General features: G+C 48.7%; 1 protein-coding gene across 3 annotated transcripts in view; it reads right to left on the bottom strand.

Annotated features, from left to right (window-relative positions):
- The window catches only part of ATP2C1 (ATPase secretory pathway Ca2+ transporting 1), a 227,215-nt gene that overhangs the window by 137,192 nt on the left and 70,815 nt on the right, over positions 1–19,208 (bottom strand). Inside the window, exon 1 of one of the 3 annotated variants that reach the window (XM_069730071.1) lies at positions 18,447–18,876. The exons of 1 other annotated variant lie outside the window; for it this stretch is intronic. In XM_069730071.1, the coding sequence (XP_069586172.1) occupies positions 18,447–18,575 (129 nt within the window). In that variant the 5' untranslated portion in view covers positions 18,576–18,876. Of the gene's footprint in view, positions 1–18,446; positions 18,877–19,208 lie in introns of those variants that run through there. One more of the 3 variants, XM_069730070.1, reaches the window with a different exon arrangement.

Here is a 19,208-nt window from a genome sequence, read left to right as displayed (position 1 = left end):
TGATAGCATTCTGCATTAACAATAAAGGGGTTTTCCAGAACACGGTTTATAGCATATCAAATAAATGTATCATCAAGCATCAAGTCAAGCACAGATCCAGAGACTAGGCATCTCAACCTCTACAAGGAATAAGAGCCAAGTCCACAGATGAGTGCACACAAAGCTGGCGCCATCCCAACAGGCCCCTGCTACATGGGTAAGTTCTGCCAGGCTCCTGATGAGTGTATGTACATAAAGACATTTGTCACAGGATCTGCGATGACGGATGCCTGCCAGGACACATGTGCAGCCAGCGGGTGTCAGCAGGTATTGTGCATGTGTCCTAGTATAATAACTAGGATGGATGCAGTCTGCCCGCTGGCCGGCACCGGATGCCATCTCATCAGCACCTCTCAGCTCCTGATGCAGAAGGGAGAGTCACTGGAGAAATCCTTTTACATTTTCACTGCAAATAAACAAAAAATAAAAATCAGACAGGTCTTTGACTTTTTCCACAAACCTCTCGGTCCAAAGAAGGAAAAAAAAAAAAAAATTGGACATGTGCACAGCCCCACCAAATATCAGCATGAGTGCCATTTGTGAAAAACATTGATAGCGCCCGTATGAGAAAATCAGTCGTGTGCATGAGCCCTAACATTTGTAGTGTAAGCATGTAGAGAAGTTGGATAAATAATTAAAGCGAGTCAGTCACCCCCAGAATGCATTATAAATGGGCTATACAGTGTTGTATGGGATGTAGCCGCATACCAGCATTGTGCCTGTTAGGGTCGTGCAGTGGCACCATCGGGCTTACGTCTGAACCCCCCTCAAAAACGGGATTCAGACATATGGGCCAACGGGTCACAAACTATAATGGTGCCGACAGAGCGAACGTGCTCTTCGTTATGCATTATTTATGGGCGTATGCACCTACTGGAGACGGACCCCCAGACAGTCTACGCGCCACTCGCTGTACTTTCCGGTGTATTAGTGTTGGCAAAGTGCAAGTGCACCGAAGCCTCATTTGTATATGAATTACGGGTAAGTTATTTTCTGAGGCACAGTACCAGTAACATGTACAGTGCTAGTATGGTTCTTAATAAGGCCCAGGTCTCCTACACCACCACGTAATATGTATTTTGGTGGGGGGGGGGGGGATGGACTCGCTTGAATAAAAGCACCTTTCACACTAAGGACTTCCTGCTGTCACTCGTGTTATAGTGAGATTAGTGGAGGCCGCGTTTACATTACTTCTCATTTCTATCGATTTCGACAATTACATTTTCTACAAAGACATTGTATCATCCTTAAAATCAGCTGCATGCCTCAGTAATAACATAATTGACTTGTTACCATTAGTGACAGACAATAGGAAGAACACTTCTTTGTTGCTTCAGAAGACAGCAGCGGCAGCACCGGGCCTTGGCAGAGGATTCTGTAACAGCCAGAGACTGGTCTCGCATAGTAAGAGATTTGTTAGAGGAGGCCAGCTCCTTCTCATCTGTGGTCCTTAAATCAATGAATTGATATTCTCAATGTGAACTTCTTATGGCTTACCAGTTCTCGGTTCATGGCCACTGAACTTCCCATCCCCACAAACTGTTTAGATTTTATCAGATACATTTCAGGCGTATTGAACTGTGTAACACCTTTGCCTTAAAAAAAGCAGTTTAGAAAAGCTACCGGTAGAGAGGACCAAATAGATTTGCTTGACACTGCTTCAGCGGCCGCGTCGGTAGTCCACGGTCGCTGTACAAGAGCCATGTGAACCTCCACGTTGGTAAAACTTCTAATTAGTAGGCCTCAGGAGGTCATCAAGTTGTGGCACGACATACGCACGTTGTGTAGGCCACATATCAGGCATTGGAGAAGGCACACGTGGAAGATTTATGGATCAGTGAAGCTATGGATGTGTGTGGTCCCTTTAGGTTTATATGAACACACAAGTTATTTCGGTTGTGTGTACAGGGTAAAGCTTCCTCCTCCATCCGATGTGTAGACCATCAACAGAACCTGGCCACAGCAAAGTGGAGTTCAATGGAGCCAACTGTCACTGAAAGACATAGCTGAGCACAGCACTTCTTACCTATCCGGTAGACAGCTGATATTATACTTAGGCCGGGGTCACACTTGCGAGTGTGATGTGAAAAACTCACGTGAGTCTCTCGCCTCAATACCCGGCGCTGCCACTGGCACACGGGAACGGAGTGTGCGGCTACATAGAAATACATGCAGCTGAACGCTCCGGTCCCGAGTGCTGGCGGCAGTGTCGGGTATTGAGGCGAGAGACTCACGTGAGTTTCTCGCATCACACTCGCAAGTGTGACCTCGGCCTTAAACTGAAATACCGTTTTAGGCTTTGCTCTCAGGTAACAGCCATGTTGCTTTTTTGCTGTAATTGGGTCTATCCTCAGGGAAATTATGTGGTAATGAGACCCATGTTTATTGTATCGAATGGTGGACTTGGGGACTGCACCGCTAGCCACAACATGTTGGGTGGTCTTACTGACAGAAGGACGCCGGGACACAAAGACAAATGACAAAATTAGAGTCACAGGTGAAGTACCCTTTGATGGGATAAGATTTACATGTCCTACCCAACTTTCTCAACACTAGGAGGACAGTCCCCTTCCTTTGACTTAATTGTACAGCCTATATGAACATTATCAAGGGAAATGAAGTCTCACACGCCAGGTCAGGTAAATCACGCCACTATTGCTTTTCTTTTTCCTTAGCAACACTGAACAAGACCCAGGAAGGGTCGAAATGATTTATTGTCGTATTTCTTCCTGCACTTTGATACCCATTGACATTTACTACACGTTTGTAATAAAGAAATGTTTGCATCTTGAAGCAAAGAATGTGTGGTGAATTTCTCTACATATACATCTTGGTGCCACACAGCCCATGGCACCTTTAGAGGTCTTGTGGGGGTCTTTGCCTGATGAGTCATAGCCGTTTCAGCCGGACAAGTATCCACACAAAGTCAGGCAGGTAGGTTTAATGTAATGGCTGATCAGTGTATCTAGTAAGCATCATACACTGTGTACAGCACCATGGAATCAATGGTGCTAATATAAATAATAATATATCTTATTATATCTTCTATGCCAAAAGGACATTACGCTTTACATGCACCCAGTGAAAAACATTGCCGCAGTTCATGAAGTTGCCGCTGACTTGGCACCAGAGAGAATTATCTTGCTACATAACCAATAATATACCCTGAAGGATGGTGAAGACCACCTTCTCCTACTGCACAACACAAAAACCCCACCAAAGATGACACTACTTCATAAAGCTTGTGCTCCACTGTGAGATCAGAAGTTCTGATACTGGAAAACCACGAAGGAGAAATTGTTACAGCACCTATGGAGGGGTAGAAATATTGGAATGGAGGGAAAACAATACCAAACACCGCAGAGACTAAACAGTTTGATACCTGCTGGGGCAGCGAACTCCATGTAACTATTCCCTTACATTCTGATTAAAGAGGCTGTCCAGGACATGACATCCAGCCACAAATTAGACAATGGTAGACCCCCTTCAGATAGGCCATCAATATAAAAGTCTGGGACAACTGCTTTCATATGACTTCTTGTCTTTGATGTAACGTAACGACTCAATCTCCAACACAAATTTTACCAACCATGAATGACAAGGGAGGTCCTCACTTCTTCAATGTATTAGGCTACGTTCACATTAGCGTTTTGCGGGGCTGCGTCGGGCGCAGCCGCCGCGACGCATGCGTGATGCGCTCCTATATTTAACATTGGGGCGCATGGACATGCGTTGTCTTGCGTTTTGTGACGCATCGTCTTTTTTGGCGCAAGCGTCAGGGCGCAGAGGACGCAGCAAGTTGCATTTTTTTTGCGTCCAAAATCATGCCAAAAAAAAGACGCATGCGTCACAAAATGATGCGTTTTGCATGCGTTCTTGTTTGCGTTGTACCGCACAACGCAAATGTGAACGTAGCCTTACCCAGTAACTATAATGTAAAAAGTACCCATAAAGTCATATAAGCCAAATATCCAAAAATGTTTGATTACAAACTTTTTGCAGTAGTATGAATGAAGTGTTAGGCTTTCCATGAAAAGGTTTGCATCTGGTCAGTCGAGTTCTTGAAGTAGTTTTTCCTGTGTCTATTCTGTTTCTTGTTCAGTCTACTGCTGGTCGAACTCTATCAGAGCTTATACATGTAAAGATGTAAACCTGTTCTGTAAGGCTAGGTTCACATTTGCACATCTGAAGATGTACAAGTCAGACATATGGGAAAAAAAAATGACAATTACTTACTGGTAATTTGATTTTTGGAACCCACGACAGCACCAAACGAGAAAGAGGATCTGCCCCTAGGGACAGGAAACCTACAGATTCAAAAGTTGAAGCCTCTTCCCACCAGTGGTTTACAGAGCATAAGAGGGCCTCTGTTTACTTTGTTCAGTAAAGAACATACATACACACATATACAGTGGCTTGCAAAAGTATCACACACACACACACACACACACACACCCCATCTTGGCTTTTTACTTATTTTGTTATATTACAACCCCTGTAAAAATATTTTTGCAATGCGATGTGTGTGATGCATCAACACTAAATAGTAAATGGTCCAAAGTCGAGGGGAAGATGGATAGTACGAAATACAGGGATATTCTTGAGCCAAATCTGTTTCAGTCTGTTAGTGATTTGACACTGGGACGGAAGTTCACCTTCCAACAATACAGGGACCCAGAGCATACTGATAAAACATGTGAGTGATTGAAGGGGAAAAGTGTAAATGTTCTGCAGTGGCCTAGTCAAAGCGCAGCCTTAATCCAATGGACAATCCGTGGACAGACTAAGGGTACCGTCACACTATACGATTTACCTACGATCACGACCAGCGATATGACCTGGCCGTGATCGTAGGTAAATCGTAGTGTGGTCGCTGGGGAGCTGTCACACACACAGCTCTCCAGCGACCAACGATGCCGAGGTCCCTGGGTAACCAGGGTAAACATCAAGTTACTAAGCGCAGGACCGCGCTTAGTTACCCGATGTTTACCCTGGTTACAAGCATTAAACTAAAAAAAAACAAACAGCACATACTTACATTCTGGTGTCCGTCACGTCCCTTGCAGTCTGGTTCCCGCACTCAGTGACTGCCGGCCGTAAAGTGAAAGTACAGCCGCTGTGCTCTGCTTTCACTTTACGGCCGGCAGTCACAGTGCGGGAAGCAGACGGCAAGGGACCTGACGGACACCAGAATGTAAGTATGTGCTGTTTGTTTTTTTTTTTAGTTTAACGCTTGTAACCAGGGTAAACATCGGGTAACTAAGCGCGGTCCTGCGCTTAGTTACCCGATGTTTACCCTGGTTACAAGCGAACGCATCGCTGGATCGCATCGCTAGATCGGTGTCACACACCGATCTAGCGATGACAGCGGGAGATCCAGCGATGAAAGAAAGTTCTAAACGATCTGCTACGACGTACGATTCTCAGCAGGATCCCTGATCGCTGCTGCGTGTCAGACACAGCGATATCGTAACGATATCGCTGGAACGTCACGAATCGTACCGTCGTAGCGATCGAAATGTTATAGTGTGACGGTACCCTAAGATTGCTGTTCACCAGAAGAAACCACCTAACTTAAAGAAGCTGGAGGAGTTTTACCTTGAGGAACGGGCAAAAATCCCTGTGGCAAGATGTGGAAATCTCATAGAGACTTATCCAGAGCAACTTGCAGCTGTAATTGCTGCAAAAGGAGGCTCTACAAAGTACTGACTTTAGGGGGGGTGAATAGTTATGCACATTGAAGTATTCAGTTATTTTGTTGTTTTCTTCACATAAAAAAAAAAAAAAAGTTCACAGCTGTACGCATGTTCTTTACATGAACTGATGCAGACACTCAAAAAAAAAAAAAAAAAATACAATTCCAGGCTGTGGGGTAGCAAAACACGAAAAATGACAAAGGGGATAGGTGGAGGGGTTAAATGCTTTCGCCTACACATTCAATGTGTAAATTAGGAGGTAAGGATTTTCCTACCAACTTTTTTTTTCTTCTCTGCTTCACCCAGTGAAAAAGTGCAAAAGGCATCAAGAGAACCCCCAAAAGCGCCAATAGAAGGGAAAGAATAAAGAGGGGTGCTTTCATGGGTTATGGAAAAATCAAATTACCGGAATGTATTTTTCCGATCCCCAAAATAGCACCATACGAGAGATGTCAAAGAAATCCTTAGGAAGGGACCACCACTTGACGGACCTTTCTCCCAAAGGAAAGATCAGAAGCACTCAAATCCAACCGGTAGTGTTTAACAGAAGGTGGATGGCAAAGACCCAGTTACTGCTTTACAAATCCGTTCAAGAGACGCATTGGCCATTTCTGCCCACAAGGTAGATACTTTTCTTATAGAGTGAGCTTTCAAATTTTCAGGAGCGGGGTGTCCATCTGAAGAATAGGCTACAGAAATTGCCACCTGACCTTTGTTTGGAACCAAAGAGAGAATGAAGAGGTAGCTTTCCACCACCCAGATACTTACGCCTTCTCCAGTATCTCATCAAGGACTGGTCTGAAAAGGAATTCTACTTGGCATGGAATACCACATAATTTGCTTTTTAACTGAAGATCTCATGCCCAGTTCTTCAACCAACGAACCCGGCGAGCAGAGTTGGATGAAGCGCACAAGCGTATCGAGAGTCTTAATGCGTCGGCTAGAAAATCAGCAGCCTTCTGAGTGGTTGGAAAACTCTGTGCAGCTGGTCTAACCATATAATCAGTGATCTTGCTAGGCATGTTGATGTGGCATTTCCTGATATAGGAGTCATATAGACTCTGAAACGCGTTGAAGAAACCACAATTCCTTCACTATGTCTGGTTTTGAATTGGTTAGCAGGGCGGACATAATCCACAAATCTTCCTCTATAACATTCCTGCTATGGTCGCGTGTCGACCCGTGGATCTGCGGCAGCTGGCATATACATGCTTCCGTTGCTCACCTGATTGGGGTGTAGCTCTTTGTTAATACGACACTAGTAAGTCGTGAGAAGACCCTATCTGCGCTTTTCTTTTTCCTGCAAGTTTCTATTACCAATCAAGACTCATTTTGGAATGAAAGCTCTTTTATCAGGCTTCCTTCATTCCTTCTTTATCTAGTAGGATACGTTCTTATGTACTAGGAAACATTTGTTTCCTCACCTCAGTCCCCCCAAACTTCCTCAATTTTCATGGTGGCCCTAACCCCCCTTGACTTAGAATGACTCCCAGGAAACCACTGAAGTGGGAAGAGGGGCTCAGCCTTCTAAATCTGTAGGTTTCCTGTCTCTGAAGTTGTGTGGGGATGAAAAAAAATAAAGTATGCGAACGTTCCAGAGGTGGAACTACATCTGTCTGAAATTCAATATGTACATTTTTTACAATAAAGCAGATGACTGTTGGAGAATGTGGCTCAAGGCCTTTTCTATACTGGATATGAAAGTGTCAGATAAAGTGCCTGCTAATATAGCGCCATCATGTTTGCAGCGCTTTAAAGACATCATCATCACTGTCTCCATGGAGGCTCACTCTTTAAAATTCCCCATCAGTATTTATTTGGAGTGATGGAAGAAACCAGAGAAGCCTGGGGCAACTCATACAAACATGGGCAGAACATACAAACTCCTTGCAGATATTCTCCTTTGTGGGATTGAACCTTATGCATACAGTGATGGAGAAGTCAAACATTGTAATAAACAATTTTTACCTTCTCTGTGGGGGGAGTCTGGCTGTGTCTGACATTTCCACAATCACTTGCAAGCTATATCCTAGGCAGCTACATGTTAGAACGTCACAGCAGAGTAACTAGTGGACTGCCTGGTCTCGGGGCGCCTCAGAAGTAGCTAACATGTTCCATCTCATAATTCCTATTCTGTTAGGGTCTGACTGACGGCACTACACGTTTACTGGTTAATGGTCATTTAATAGGCTATTTACACAGTGACTGCAGTAGACAATGCGCATTGAGAGAACTGTAACAGATCTGGGTGCATCCACTACAATGGTTCTCAGCAGTACTAGTCTTGTTTACAGAGGCTGAGGCACCGCTGAGAATGGAGATTTTTTTCTTGCACGTTGTCCAAAAAAATCATTTCACCTAATGAACAAATGTTTTGCTCGTTCATCAGGTGATCAGCAGCCAGTCTACACAAAGAATGCTCGCATAGTGTAAGTGCAGCTTTAGTCTACATCAGATATATCACCAGATGGTGCATCCTGTTGTAGTATTTTCACAACTCATGCTCATGGCTTCCTTCACAAGGTTGTACAAGCAGCCTACCATCTTATTTTTATAGTAAGTTAAGGTGTGATGGATGTCACTGCATGTGGCTCAGACGCATACGTCACAACAGCATTCCTTTAAAGGGTTATTCTCAGGTTTGTTTTTTTTTTAAACAAACCATAGTAAATGCGTACCTATTGTTAAACGGAATCTGTCAGCAGGTTTTTAGATCCTAAACCAAGCTCATCTATGTAAAGCATCTGATACATCGATTATGTCTATACCTTTGTATTATAAGTCCATGTCTTTGTTTTCTAGAAATCAATTGGCGAATAATTATGCAAATAAGTTTGCAAGTGCAGATGGCTTGTCCTGCACTACAGCGCTCTGGCCTCTCCCCATCCCTTTAGGCGGCGTGCCTCCAGTTAGGTCCTGACAGGTCACTCCTCTCCCTCATCAGATTCTCCACATAAGATTTTACACAGAAACAGTCATTACAGGGAGAGGGAGCCACATATACACGATTTTAAGCCCCAATGATTTTGCAAAAGCCAGACCACCGATGTGCACTTTGCGTAGCCCCTGGGAATGACAGCGCCTTTGAAAAAATCTGAGGCAGGGTAGCGGGTAAGATGTCAGTCACCAAGCTGTTAAAGAAAACCATCACCCCCAAAATCGAAGGTGAGCTAAGCCCACTGCCATCGGGGGCTTATCTACAGCATTCTGTAATGCTGTAGATAAGCCCCCGATGTATCCTGAAAGATGAGAGAAAAAAAAGAGGATAGATTATACTCACCCAGGGACGGTCCTGTTGAGGTCCGGTCCGGGGCCTCCCATCTTCTTATGACGTCCTCTTCTTGCAGTCATGCTGTGGCTTCTGTGCAGGCGTACTTTATATGCCCTGTTGAGGGCAGAGCAAAGTACTGCAGTGCGCAGGCGCCTGGAAAGGTCAGAGAGGCCCGGCGCCTGCGCACTGCAGTACTTTGCTCTGCCCTCAACAGGACAAAGTACGCCTGCGCTGGAGCTGCAGCGTGAAGACAAGAAGAGGACGTCATCCTATGAAGATGGGAGGCCCCGGACCGCGACTCCCATCGAACCCGGACCGCAGCGGGACCACCCCTGGGTGAGTATAAAATAACCTGTTTTTCTTATCTTTCAGGATACATCAGGGGCTTATCTACAGCATTACAGAATGCTGTAGATAAGCCCCTGATGCCGGTGGGCTTAGCTCATCTTCAATTTTGGGGGTGACAGGTTCCCTTTAAGTGTAGAATTCATCTTCTGTGCACTGCCTGCCCCCGCACAGCGCACCCTCTTCTCCTGCCCCCGCACAGCGCACCCTCTCTGCACACTTATTTTCTGCCAATTACATCATTAGCTGGTTTAGAGCAGAGCTCCACTGTACTGAACTCTTCCATAACTTGTAATTGCTAGGCAGTGTAGAGCTGAGCTTGTTGCCTATTGCCAACAGTCATAATAAAGTGGAAACGCTGCTCTATATATTCATATGGCAAAGGGTTATCTTCTGTCATATGCCACAACAGAGCAAAGTGTGAAGCTTCACATCACTGATCTCGCAGCAACAGAAAACCATACACAGCTCAGCGCCTCTCAGCCCCTCCACATACAGCACATTATGCTATCAGATGGGGTAGCAAAAATCTGGTGGCAGATTCACTTTAAAGAAATAAAAACCTGTCAGCTGAAGGCCACTCCAGTTTTCTGCTGCAAACAAGCTGCTCTGTTTGGCCTTAAAGGGAATCTCATCTAATTTTGGCCCTATAAACCGCCTTTAGAGGGCTTATCTACAGCATTCTGTAATGCTGTAGATAAGCCTCCGATGTAACCTGAAGGAGAAAAAAAACAGGTTACATTATACTCACCTGTGGGGCGGTCCGGGTCTGATGGGCGTCGCAGGGCCAGCGCCTCCCATCTTCATACGGTTGAGGCTCCGGCGCAGGCGTACTGATTTGCCCTGTTGAGGGCAGCGTAAAGTACTGCAGTGCACAGGTGCCGGGCCTCTCTGACCCTTCCCGATGCCTGCGCACTGCAGTACTTTGCTCTGCCCTCAACAGGGCAAATCAGTACGCCTGCGCCGGAGCCACGACAGGAAGCAAAGAATAGGACGACATCGCATGAAGATGGGAGGTGCTGGAACGGGACCGTGACGCCCATCGGACCCGGACCGCCCCTGGGTGAGTATAATCTAACTTGTTTTTCTTTTCTTTCAGGTGACATCGGGGGGCTTATCTACAGCATTACAGAATGCTGTAGATAAGCCCCTAATGGCGGCAGCCGCAGTTTATAGGGCTAAAATTAGGTGACAGATTCCCCTTAAAGGGAACCTGTCACCAGCAAAAATTCTATTAAAGGGGATATCCGGGACTTTACAAAAAAACAAAACCTGTACCTAAGCACTAACAGGAAGTTAGTTGCTACTTACCTACCTGTTGTGTCCGGTACCGTTCTTCCCCAGCACACATCAGTCATAGATGCATCTGCCAGGGATTCATAAGCCTCTGCTGATGTCTACAGAGCTGAGGCTTCCGAGGTCATTCTGACTGACAGCCGGATCCCAGCTGCTTAAGTAGGGGAGCCAGCTGTCAATCAGAATAACTTCGGAAGCCCTGGGCGGTCAATAGATGCATCTAAATTCCCAGCAGGAACGATCTGTGCCCGCTCTGTCGGGCGCCGTGCACAATGGACAGGTAAGGTGCTTTTTTGTATCGTCCTAGATATACCCTAGAAATACTGTATACGACTAGATATAGGCCTAACCTGCCTAGCGACCACACTTAACCGAATGCTGCGGGGATAAAAATCAACTACTCCCTCCAGCAGTGTTTTGGTTCCAGTGATGGGGGGTGGCACCAGCACGGTTTCAGTCACCGCTCAAATTACAGTGTGGCTGCTGTAACTGCGCCCCCAGAACTGACTGACAATGGTTCGGCATTGGGGCCAGCTGTCAGTCAGGGCCGGGGGCATCGGATTCTCAGAGCAATGACTGAAACCCAATGCATTTTCTCCAAGCAGTGTTTGGCTAAGTGCGTGTAGGTCAGTAACGTTAGCCTGTGAATTAACAGGTTCCCTTTAAGCCCCTTAGCCTAATATTAGCTAAACCCGCCAATACTGATGGGTTCAGCCGATAGTCTAATGTATATGGGGGCCTCAGATAATGCTTTGTTGGGGAAGTTAAGAATCCGGTATGTCTGACTTCCGCCTGCCAGCATTTGTTTCTCCCGGAGATGAGCCACCACCAGACATGTTCCTCTCAGAGGTCACAGGATGGTTCAGCCGACAGCCATCTAATGTATATGGAGGCTTAGCCATACAATCGAAGTGATTGAGACCACTAAGTCAGAAGATCCCCAGCATGCACTGGTTAATACTTTCCCATGATAGGAACGTGTCAGAAAATAGTGCATCATATGGTCTGAACAAGGAACTGCTGGGAAACCATGGGCCCCCAGGTCTAATCTCTAATGGCGGTGGATTCTCCGGTGAATAACGCAAGTTTAAGGTTTTGACTTAAAATCCAAATTCCCTAGATCTGAATCTGATTAAATATCGGTGGGAGCCGCTCCGTATAATGCAAGTAATGTCACAAATCTACACCAAAAGAGCAGATGACCTACAGTGCCGAAGTCAGCGGAGCTGCCGCTACTACGGTCTTATCAGATGCCTTCGAAAATCAAAGAAAAAGAGTGCGAGAGTGTGCCATGGTGCGCACATTGTGTGCTGTACGCAGAATATGGGCTGCTCTACGCAGAATATGGGCTGCTCTACGCAGAATATGGGCTGCTCTAAAGAGTAGACTTTACCCCAGCGAGAGATATATATATATATATATATATATATATATATATATATATATATATATATATATATATATATATATATATATATATATATATATATATATACACACACAATAAATAGCAACAAACCGGCTAAAAGCACAAAGTTACAAGACAAGAAAACATCAAAGCCTCCCTCCCTCCGGTGAGCTGGCACTCCACATCACATGCACAATGCCATTACACTCCAGAAGAGTCGCCTCTTTGTACTGGCAAAGGGGAAGTGACTCCGCGACAAGGAAAGCCACGACTGTCTGCTCACATGACGCTTCGAGGATTATTAACAGAGTATGATCCTTGCACTCCAACATAATAGGTAATGACGGGCAACCACCACAATCTCAGAAGTCATCACAATAATACACAGATTGTGGCCAGCAGGGACCAGCTCGGGGGTTCACTCAGTAATAGCATTTGAGCAGGACGAACTGTCGGGAAAATGCACAACAACCACTGTGCCATGGAAAGGCAGGTGATACTGAAGAAAGCCAGAATCTCATTGTATGCAGAGCACTCACACATGATTTATAGGAGGCAGCAGATCAATGTGATTATTTATTCTCCACACCGGCTCCAAGAGCCAGCACTGACATCAGACACAGCCAAGGTCAGCGTCACCCATTTTGGCTGAAGTGCGGGGTGTTTGCCACCCACACATTTGGGAATCCAACAGGGAAAGTAAGTACTGGTATGCAGGAGAGCATTACTATACTCTTCACTTGTTTGATGTCAACTCTATAGCTTTAAGAAAAAAAAAAAAAAAAAAGGATCAAACTGCAGACAGTCATACCTCGCAGCAAATCTATATCAGATCATAGTCCAGTCTCACCAAAATCAGTAGATTCGACTGACTGTCATGAGTTGTGAATGGAAACAAAGTCATAGTAATGGCCCAAACTCCTGCTTTAAAAAAAAAAAAAAAAACTGGACAATTTGTTTGGTGACACATGGATCTGAACCCCAGAAGCCAGCGCTTTATTAAGCATTGCTGAAAAGCGTGACCACTTATTGCTTGCCTTACATGGTCCCTGCACATGTGTCCATGTGTGGTGGACCAAGTAGGAGCCATGATGCACAGACTGCCCGCAGGTCTCCTGACCAGAACTTGCCAGCCTCATATGTGTCTGAGGCTGTTGAATTTGGGTTGGGAGCCTCAGACCCCGTCCATGAGCCTCAGACCCCGTCCATGAGCCTCAGACCCCGTCCATGAGCCTCAGACCCCGTCCATGAGCCTCAGACCCCGTCCATGAGCCTCAGACCCCGTCCATGAGCCTCAGACCCCGTCCATGAGCCTCAGACCCCGTCCATGAGCCTCAGACCCCGTCCATGAGCCTCAGACCCCGTCCATGAGCCTCAGACCCCGTCCATGAGCCTCAGACCCCGTCCATGAGCCTCAGACCCCGTCCATGAGCCTCAGACCCCGTCCATGAGCCTCAGACCCCGTCCATGAGCCTCAGACCCCGTCCATGAGCCTCAGACCATGCAGATAAAGAGGGCATCGAACTTAATTTTCCAAATAGTGACATGTACTGCAGCTTCTAAGGACACCTTTGTAGATCAGGAAGAGAACTATAAGATGGTGGATGTGGGGGTTTAGAAACCAGTTTTTCATTGAGACCCATTTGTAGGGGATATACTGTAAATCAACGACCTCTTACACAACGGTCGGATGGCCTGGGTTTCTCAGAACAAATCCATTCCTGCACTCCGGCTTATAGAGCCCTTTCTATATGACAAGGGACTGTCTTTATACTTTATAGGATTAGGTTCATAAGATCAAACACAAGAATTAGTGCTCTATTACAAGTGACTAGGAAGACAATCACTTCATAAACACACACTGATCTAGTACAAACAGAATTTTTTTTCATGCCGGATATCAGATGTGACACTCAGCTACGTAACTGGGGAGGGGTTCTATGTGCTGTTAAAAAAAAAAATAAAATTATATATTTATTTATGGGACAGATTCATTAGAGAGGATCTTTCACCAAAGTTATGTTGCATGATGATAATGTAACACTAGCTGCAAAGCAAAAATTTTGTTTGTTTGTTTACTTCACCTCTCCATTATAGAGATATTATCAAAGTATTTGGCAGAAAATGAGTTAACTTTCAGTAACCAAGTCCAAGTGTGGTGTTAATAGTTTTCACTGGGGGCACGCACTTCTTCCTGTATGATGCTGACCAATCATAAGAATCGTAAGCAGGCAGTAACAGCAGAAAAAGAACATAACCCCACTGGTCTTTCCTCCTGCAGGACTAGAAAATGCAGCAGAGTTTAGCTGTGTCACATTACAAACTCAGCTCTGCTCATGTCCTAGCACTGTAAGATCTAATGTACTGCCCATCCCCCTACACTGCCCGTCCAAAAGTGAATTACAATTATGTCTGTTGTGCTCACAGCATCTTGTAATCCTTCTGCAGCAGAATGTCATTATCTCACAGGGCAGTAGATGCTTGTACTCCCACTGCAGAATGATTACAAGTGGTCTCTAGAACAGCCCACAAGTGTGATTACTGACTCATCTACAGACAGTGTGGGGGAGGAGCAGTACAGCAGAGCAGACAGTGGTATGGAGGGGAGGAGAGGCGTTTGTAACATGACAGCTAAACTCAGCTGCGTTGCTCATTCCCCCACAGGGACTAGATCTAAAAGTTTGAGTCATCTGTGATCCAATCTACCAGCGCTATTCATGCAGGAGGTTAGACCAAGAGATCAGAGCTGCGTCCTTACATCTCACACACTGAGAAAGTAAGCTATTGTGGGGAGCCCTTAGTCGCCTCCAGTGAGGACTTCCTAATAACACCTCCCCGCAATAGCTTACTTTCTCAGTGTGTGAGATGAAGCATACGTGAAACGTGCGTTGGGGCTGAGGGAAGCACAGCCAGACCCCGATGCAACTCACCGGGTATTCACCAGCCCATGCATCTATAGGTAACAGGTTTCATACCTGATTATTTGTGTGAATTTAGTTACCTGCATACAAACCTAATAGTGGCCACCTGGCTTAACTTAAGAGGTGTATATAAACCCTCTTTTCTTATGCGCCTTCATATGAAAGCAGATGGTTTTGCAGTATGCAGATAGGTATTCCCATATGTAATCCTTATGCAGCCTGCTGAACCTCGAATTTTTCTTTAACAAAAAACGCTTAAGATCAAAGAATCCAAATGTATGGGGTTTCAAAGGCAGTTTGCTGTATGGTCCCTGCTTGTCTTTATTATTAATTTTTGTCTTGTCTATTTTACCAAGTTTAATATGATATATGATTTTATACGTAACATTATTGAAGTGGTTATGTAGGCCCTTTCCCTTTCATTATGGGACAAAATAGAGGCCACATTATGATGCTTGCTCTTATTTCTACTCTGGTCTGTTTTGCAGACAAAACTCTCCAATTCATGTGAATGTGTCAGTGGAAAAAAAAACAGCACACTGATGGCATCCGAGCCCTGAGTGTTTTCACCAAAACATTGGCTGGCTGCGATAAGGATTTTGGAAAAACGCCATCAACGGCCGCTGATCTCTAGGGAGGGAGGACCCGGCCGCTGATCTCTAGGGAGGGAGGACCCGGCCGCTGATCTCTAGGGAGGGAGGACCCGGCCGCTGATCTCTAGGGAGGGAGGACCCGGCCGCTGATCTCTAGGGAGGACGAGGGGGGGAGGGGAACCTAGTCGCTGCTCTATGGAGGAAGGGTGGGGGAGACCCCAGACGCTGATCTCTAGGGAGGAAGGATGGGGGGGGACCCCAGTCGCTGGTTCTAGGGAGGGGGGATGAGACGGGGGGAACCCAGTCGCTGTTCTAGGGAGGAAGGATGGGGGGGGACCCCAGACACTGATCTCTAGGGAGGAAGGGGGGGGGAGGGGGACCCCAGTCGCTGTTCTAGGGAGGCAGGATGAGGGACCCCAATCGCTGTTCTATAGAGGAAGGATAGGGGTGACCCCAGTCGCTGATCTCTGGGGAGGAAGGGGGGGACCTCAGTCGCTGATCTCTAGGGAGGAAGGATGGGGGGGGACCCCAGTCGCTGATCTCTAGGGAGGAAGGATGGGGGGGGGGGGGGGGGGGACTCCAGTCGCTGTTCTAGGGAGGGTGGATGGGGGGGGGGACCCCCAGACACTAATCTCTAGGGAAGGAGGATAGGGGGGACCCTAGACACTGATCTCTGGGGAGGAAGGATGGGGGGGGGGACCCCAGTCGCTGTTCTAGGGAGGGTGGATGGTGGGGGGGGGGCGGGGGACACCCAGACACTAATCTCTAGGGAGGAAGGATGGGGGGGGGACCCCAGTCGCTGATCTCTAGGGAGGAAGGATGGGGGGGGACCCCAGTCGCTGATCTCTAGGGAGGAAGGATGGGGGGGGACCCCAGTCGCTGATCTCTAGGGAGGAAGGATGGGGGGGGACCCCAGTCGCTGATCTCTAGGGAGGAAGGATGGGGGGGGACCCCAGTCGCTGATCTCTAGGGAGGAAGGATGGGGGGGGACCCCAGTCGCTGATCTCTAGGGAGGAAGGATGGGGGGGGACCCCAGTCGCTGATCTCTAGGGAGGAAGGATGGGGGGGGACCCCAGTCGCTGATCTCTAGGGAGGAAGGATGGGGGGGGACCCCAGTCGCTGATCTCTAGGGAGGAAGGATGGGGGGGGACCCCAGTCGCTGATCTCTAGGGAGGAAGGATGGGGGGGGACCCCAGTCGCTGATCTCTAGGGAGGAAGGATGGGGGGGGACCCCAGTCGCTGATCTCTAGGGAGGAAGGATGGGGGGGGACCCCAGTCGCTGATCTCTAGGGAGGAAGGATGGGGGGGGACCCCAGTCGCTGATCTCTAGGGAGGAAGGATGGGGGGGGACCCCAGTCGCTGATCTCTAGGGAGGAAGGATGGGGGGGGACCCCAGTCGCTGATCTCTAGGGAGGAAGGATGGGGGGGGACCCCAGTCGCTGATCTCTAGGGAGGAAGGATGGGGGGGGACCCCAGTCGCTGATCTCTAGGGAGGAAGGATGGGGGGGGACCCCAGTCGCTGATCTCTAGGGAGGAAGGATGGGGGGGGACCCCAGTCGCTGATCTCTAGGGAGGAAGGATGGGGGGGGACCCCAGTCGCTGATCTCTAGGGAGGAAGGATGGGGGGGGACCCCAGTCGCTGATCTCTAGGGAGGAAGGATGGGGGGGGACCCCAGTCGCTGATCTCTAGGGAGGAAGGATGGGGGGGGACCCCAGTCGCTGATCTCTAGGGAGGAAGGATGGGGGGGGACCCCAGTCGCTGATCTCTAGGGAGGAAGGATGGGGGGGGACCCCAGTCGCTGATCTCTAGGGAGGAAGGATGGGGGGGGACCCCAGTCGCTGATCTCTAGGGAGGAAGGATGGGGGGGGACCCCAGTCGCTGATCTCTAGGGAGGAAGGATGGGGGGGGACCCCAGTCGCTGATCTCTAGGGAGGAAGGATGGGGGGGGACCCCAGTCGCTGATCTCTAGGGAGGAAGGATGGGGGGGGACCCCAGTCGCTGATCTCTAGGGAGGAAGGATGGGGGGGGACCCCAGTCGCTGATCTCTAGGGAGGAAGGATGGGGGGGGACCCCAGTCGCTGATCTCTAGGGAGGAAGGATGGGGGGGGACCCCAGTCGCTGATCTCTAGGGAGGAAGGATGGGGGGGGACCCCAGTCGCTGATCTCTAGGGAGGAAGGATGGGGGGGGACCCCAGTCGCTGATCTCTAGGGAGGAAGGATGGGGGGGGACCCCAGTCGCTGATCTCTAGGGAGGAAGGATGGGGGGGGACCCCAGTCGCTGATCTCTAGGGAGGAAGGATGGGGGGGGACCCCAGTCGCTGATCTCTAGGGAGGAAGGATGGGGGGGGACCCCAGTCGCTGATCTCTAGGGAGGAAGGATGGGGGGGGACCCCAGTCGCTGATCTCTAGGGAGGAAGGATGGGGGGGGACCCCAGTCGCTGATCTCTAGGGAGGAAGGATGGGGGGGGACCCCAGTCGCTGATCTCTAGGGAGGAAGGATGGGGGGGGACCCCAGTCGCTGATCTCTAGGGAGGAAGGATGGGGGGGGACCCCAGTCGCTGATCTCTAGGGAGGAAGGATGGGGGGGGACCCCAGTCGCTGATCTCTAGGGAGGAAGGATGGGGGGGGACCCCAGTCGCTGATCTCTAGGGAGGAAGGATGGGGGGAGGGACCCCAGTCGCTGTTCGAGGAAGGATGTGGGGGACCCCAGTCGCTGATCTATGGAGGAAGGATGGGGGGCCCAATCACTGAACTCACGGTCACCCACTCCCCACAGATGAGCTGCCGGGTTCTGGGACCTTGTACACCAGTTTGCAGGCGCTGATGCCACACATATCGTGTACAGTATGTCGCGGGTATGTCGGGACAGCTCTCACCGTGACAGCAGAGCCGCCGGCGGGCAGCACACTTCCTCCTCCCCGGGCAGGAGATCCGTCACTTCTCTTCCAGCCCGATGTCGCACACCTGTCCGCCGCTACCGCCGCTCCAGCCTCTGCAGCAGACATAGCCCCGTCACCTAGCACAGTCCGGGGGTCTCCCCCTCTGCTGAGCGAACTCCGCACATTCAGGACCGGAAGGCTTCTCTACTACGGGCAGTCACCTGGGCGGTCTCAGCACACGTTACTCCACGAGCAGGTGAAGGACCGACATGTGTCACCCGCTGTAGCCGCGTACCCAGGAGACAGCGCGGCGGTAACGTGCCCGGCTTACCGGCTGACTACCGACCACACCGGAAGCTGTTAGGCAATACACGGCAGCTGTGCAATACACTTCCCTGGCTAAGAATACCCCGCCCACATCACCACTAATAACCAATCGGCGGGCGCAGCGAGTCTGACCAATCCTGGCGTGTTTCTGTAATTCGGGTTGCAGGATGAGACGAGGTCGGTGATTGGTGCAGAGCCGGCATGTGTCAGTCCTGGGTGTTGTGCTGCTGAGCGGTGGTCACCTGTGCTGCATCCGCCTAGGTTATACCACACTGCTATAAATGACAGGGGTTGTCCTCCACTGCTGGTAAACCTCTTCTCAGTCAGTATGTTTCCCCTCCCCAGAATATGGTCTTTCCAGGGATAAGAGGAAGGATTCAAGGAGGGGTTCAAGAGAGGCCTGGATGTCTTCCTGGAGCAGAACAATATTGT

The sequence above is a fragment of the Ranitomeya imitator genome, chromosome 6 (assembly GCF_032444005.1).
Source record: "Ranitomeya imitator isolate aRanImi1 chromosome 6, aRanImi1.pri, whole genome shotgun sequence".
NCBI lineage: Eukaryota > Metazoa > Chordata > Amphibia > Anura > Dendrobatidae > Ranitomeya > Ranitomeya imitator.
This window is presented reverse-complemented; position numbering and strand designations above follow the sequence as displayed.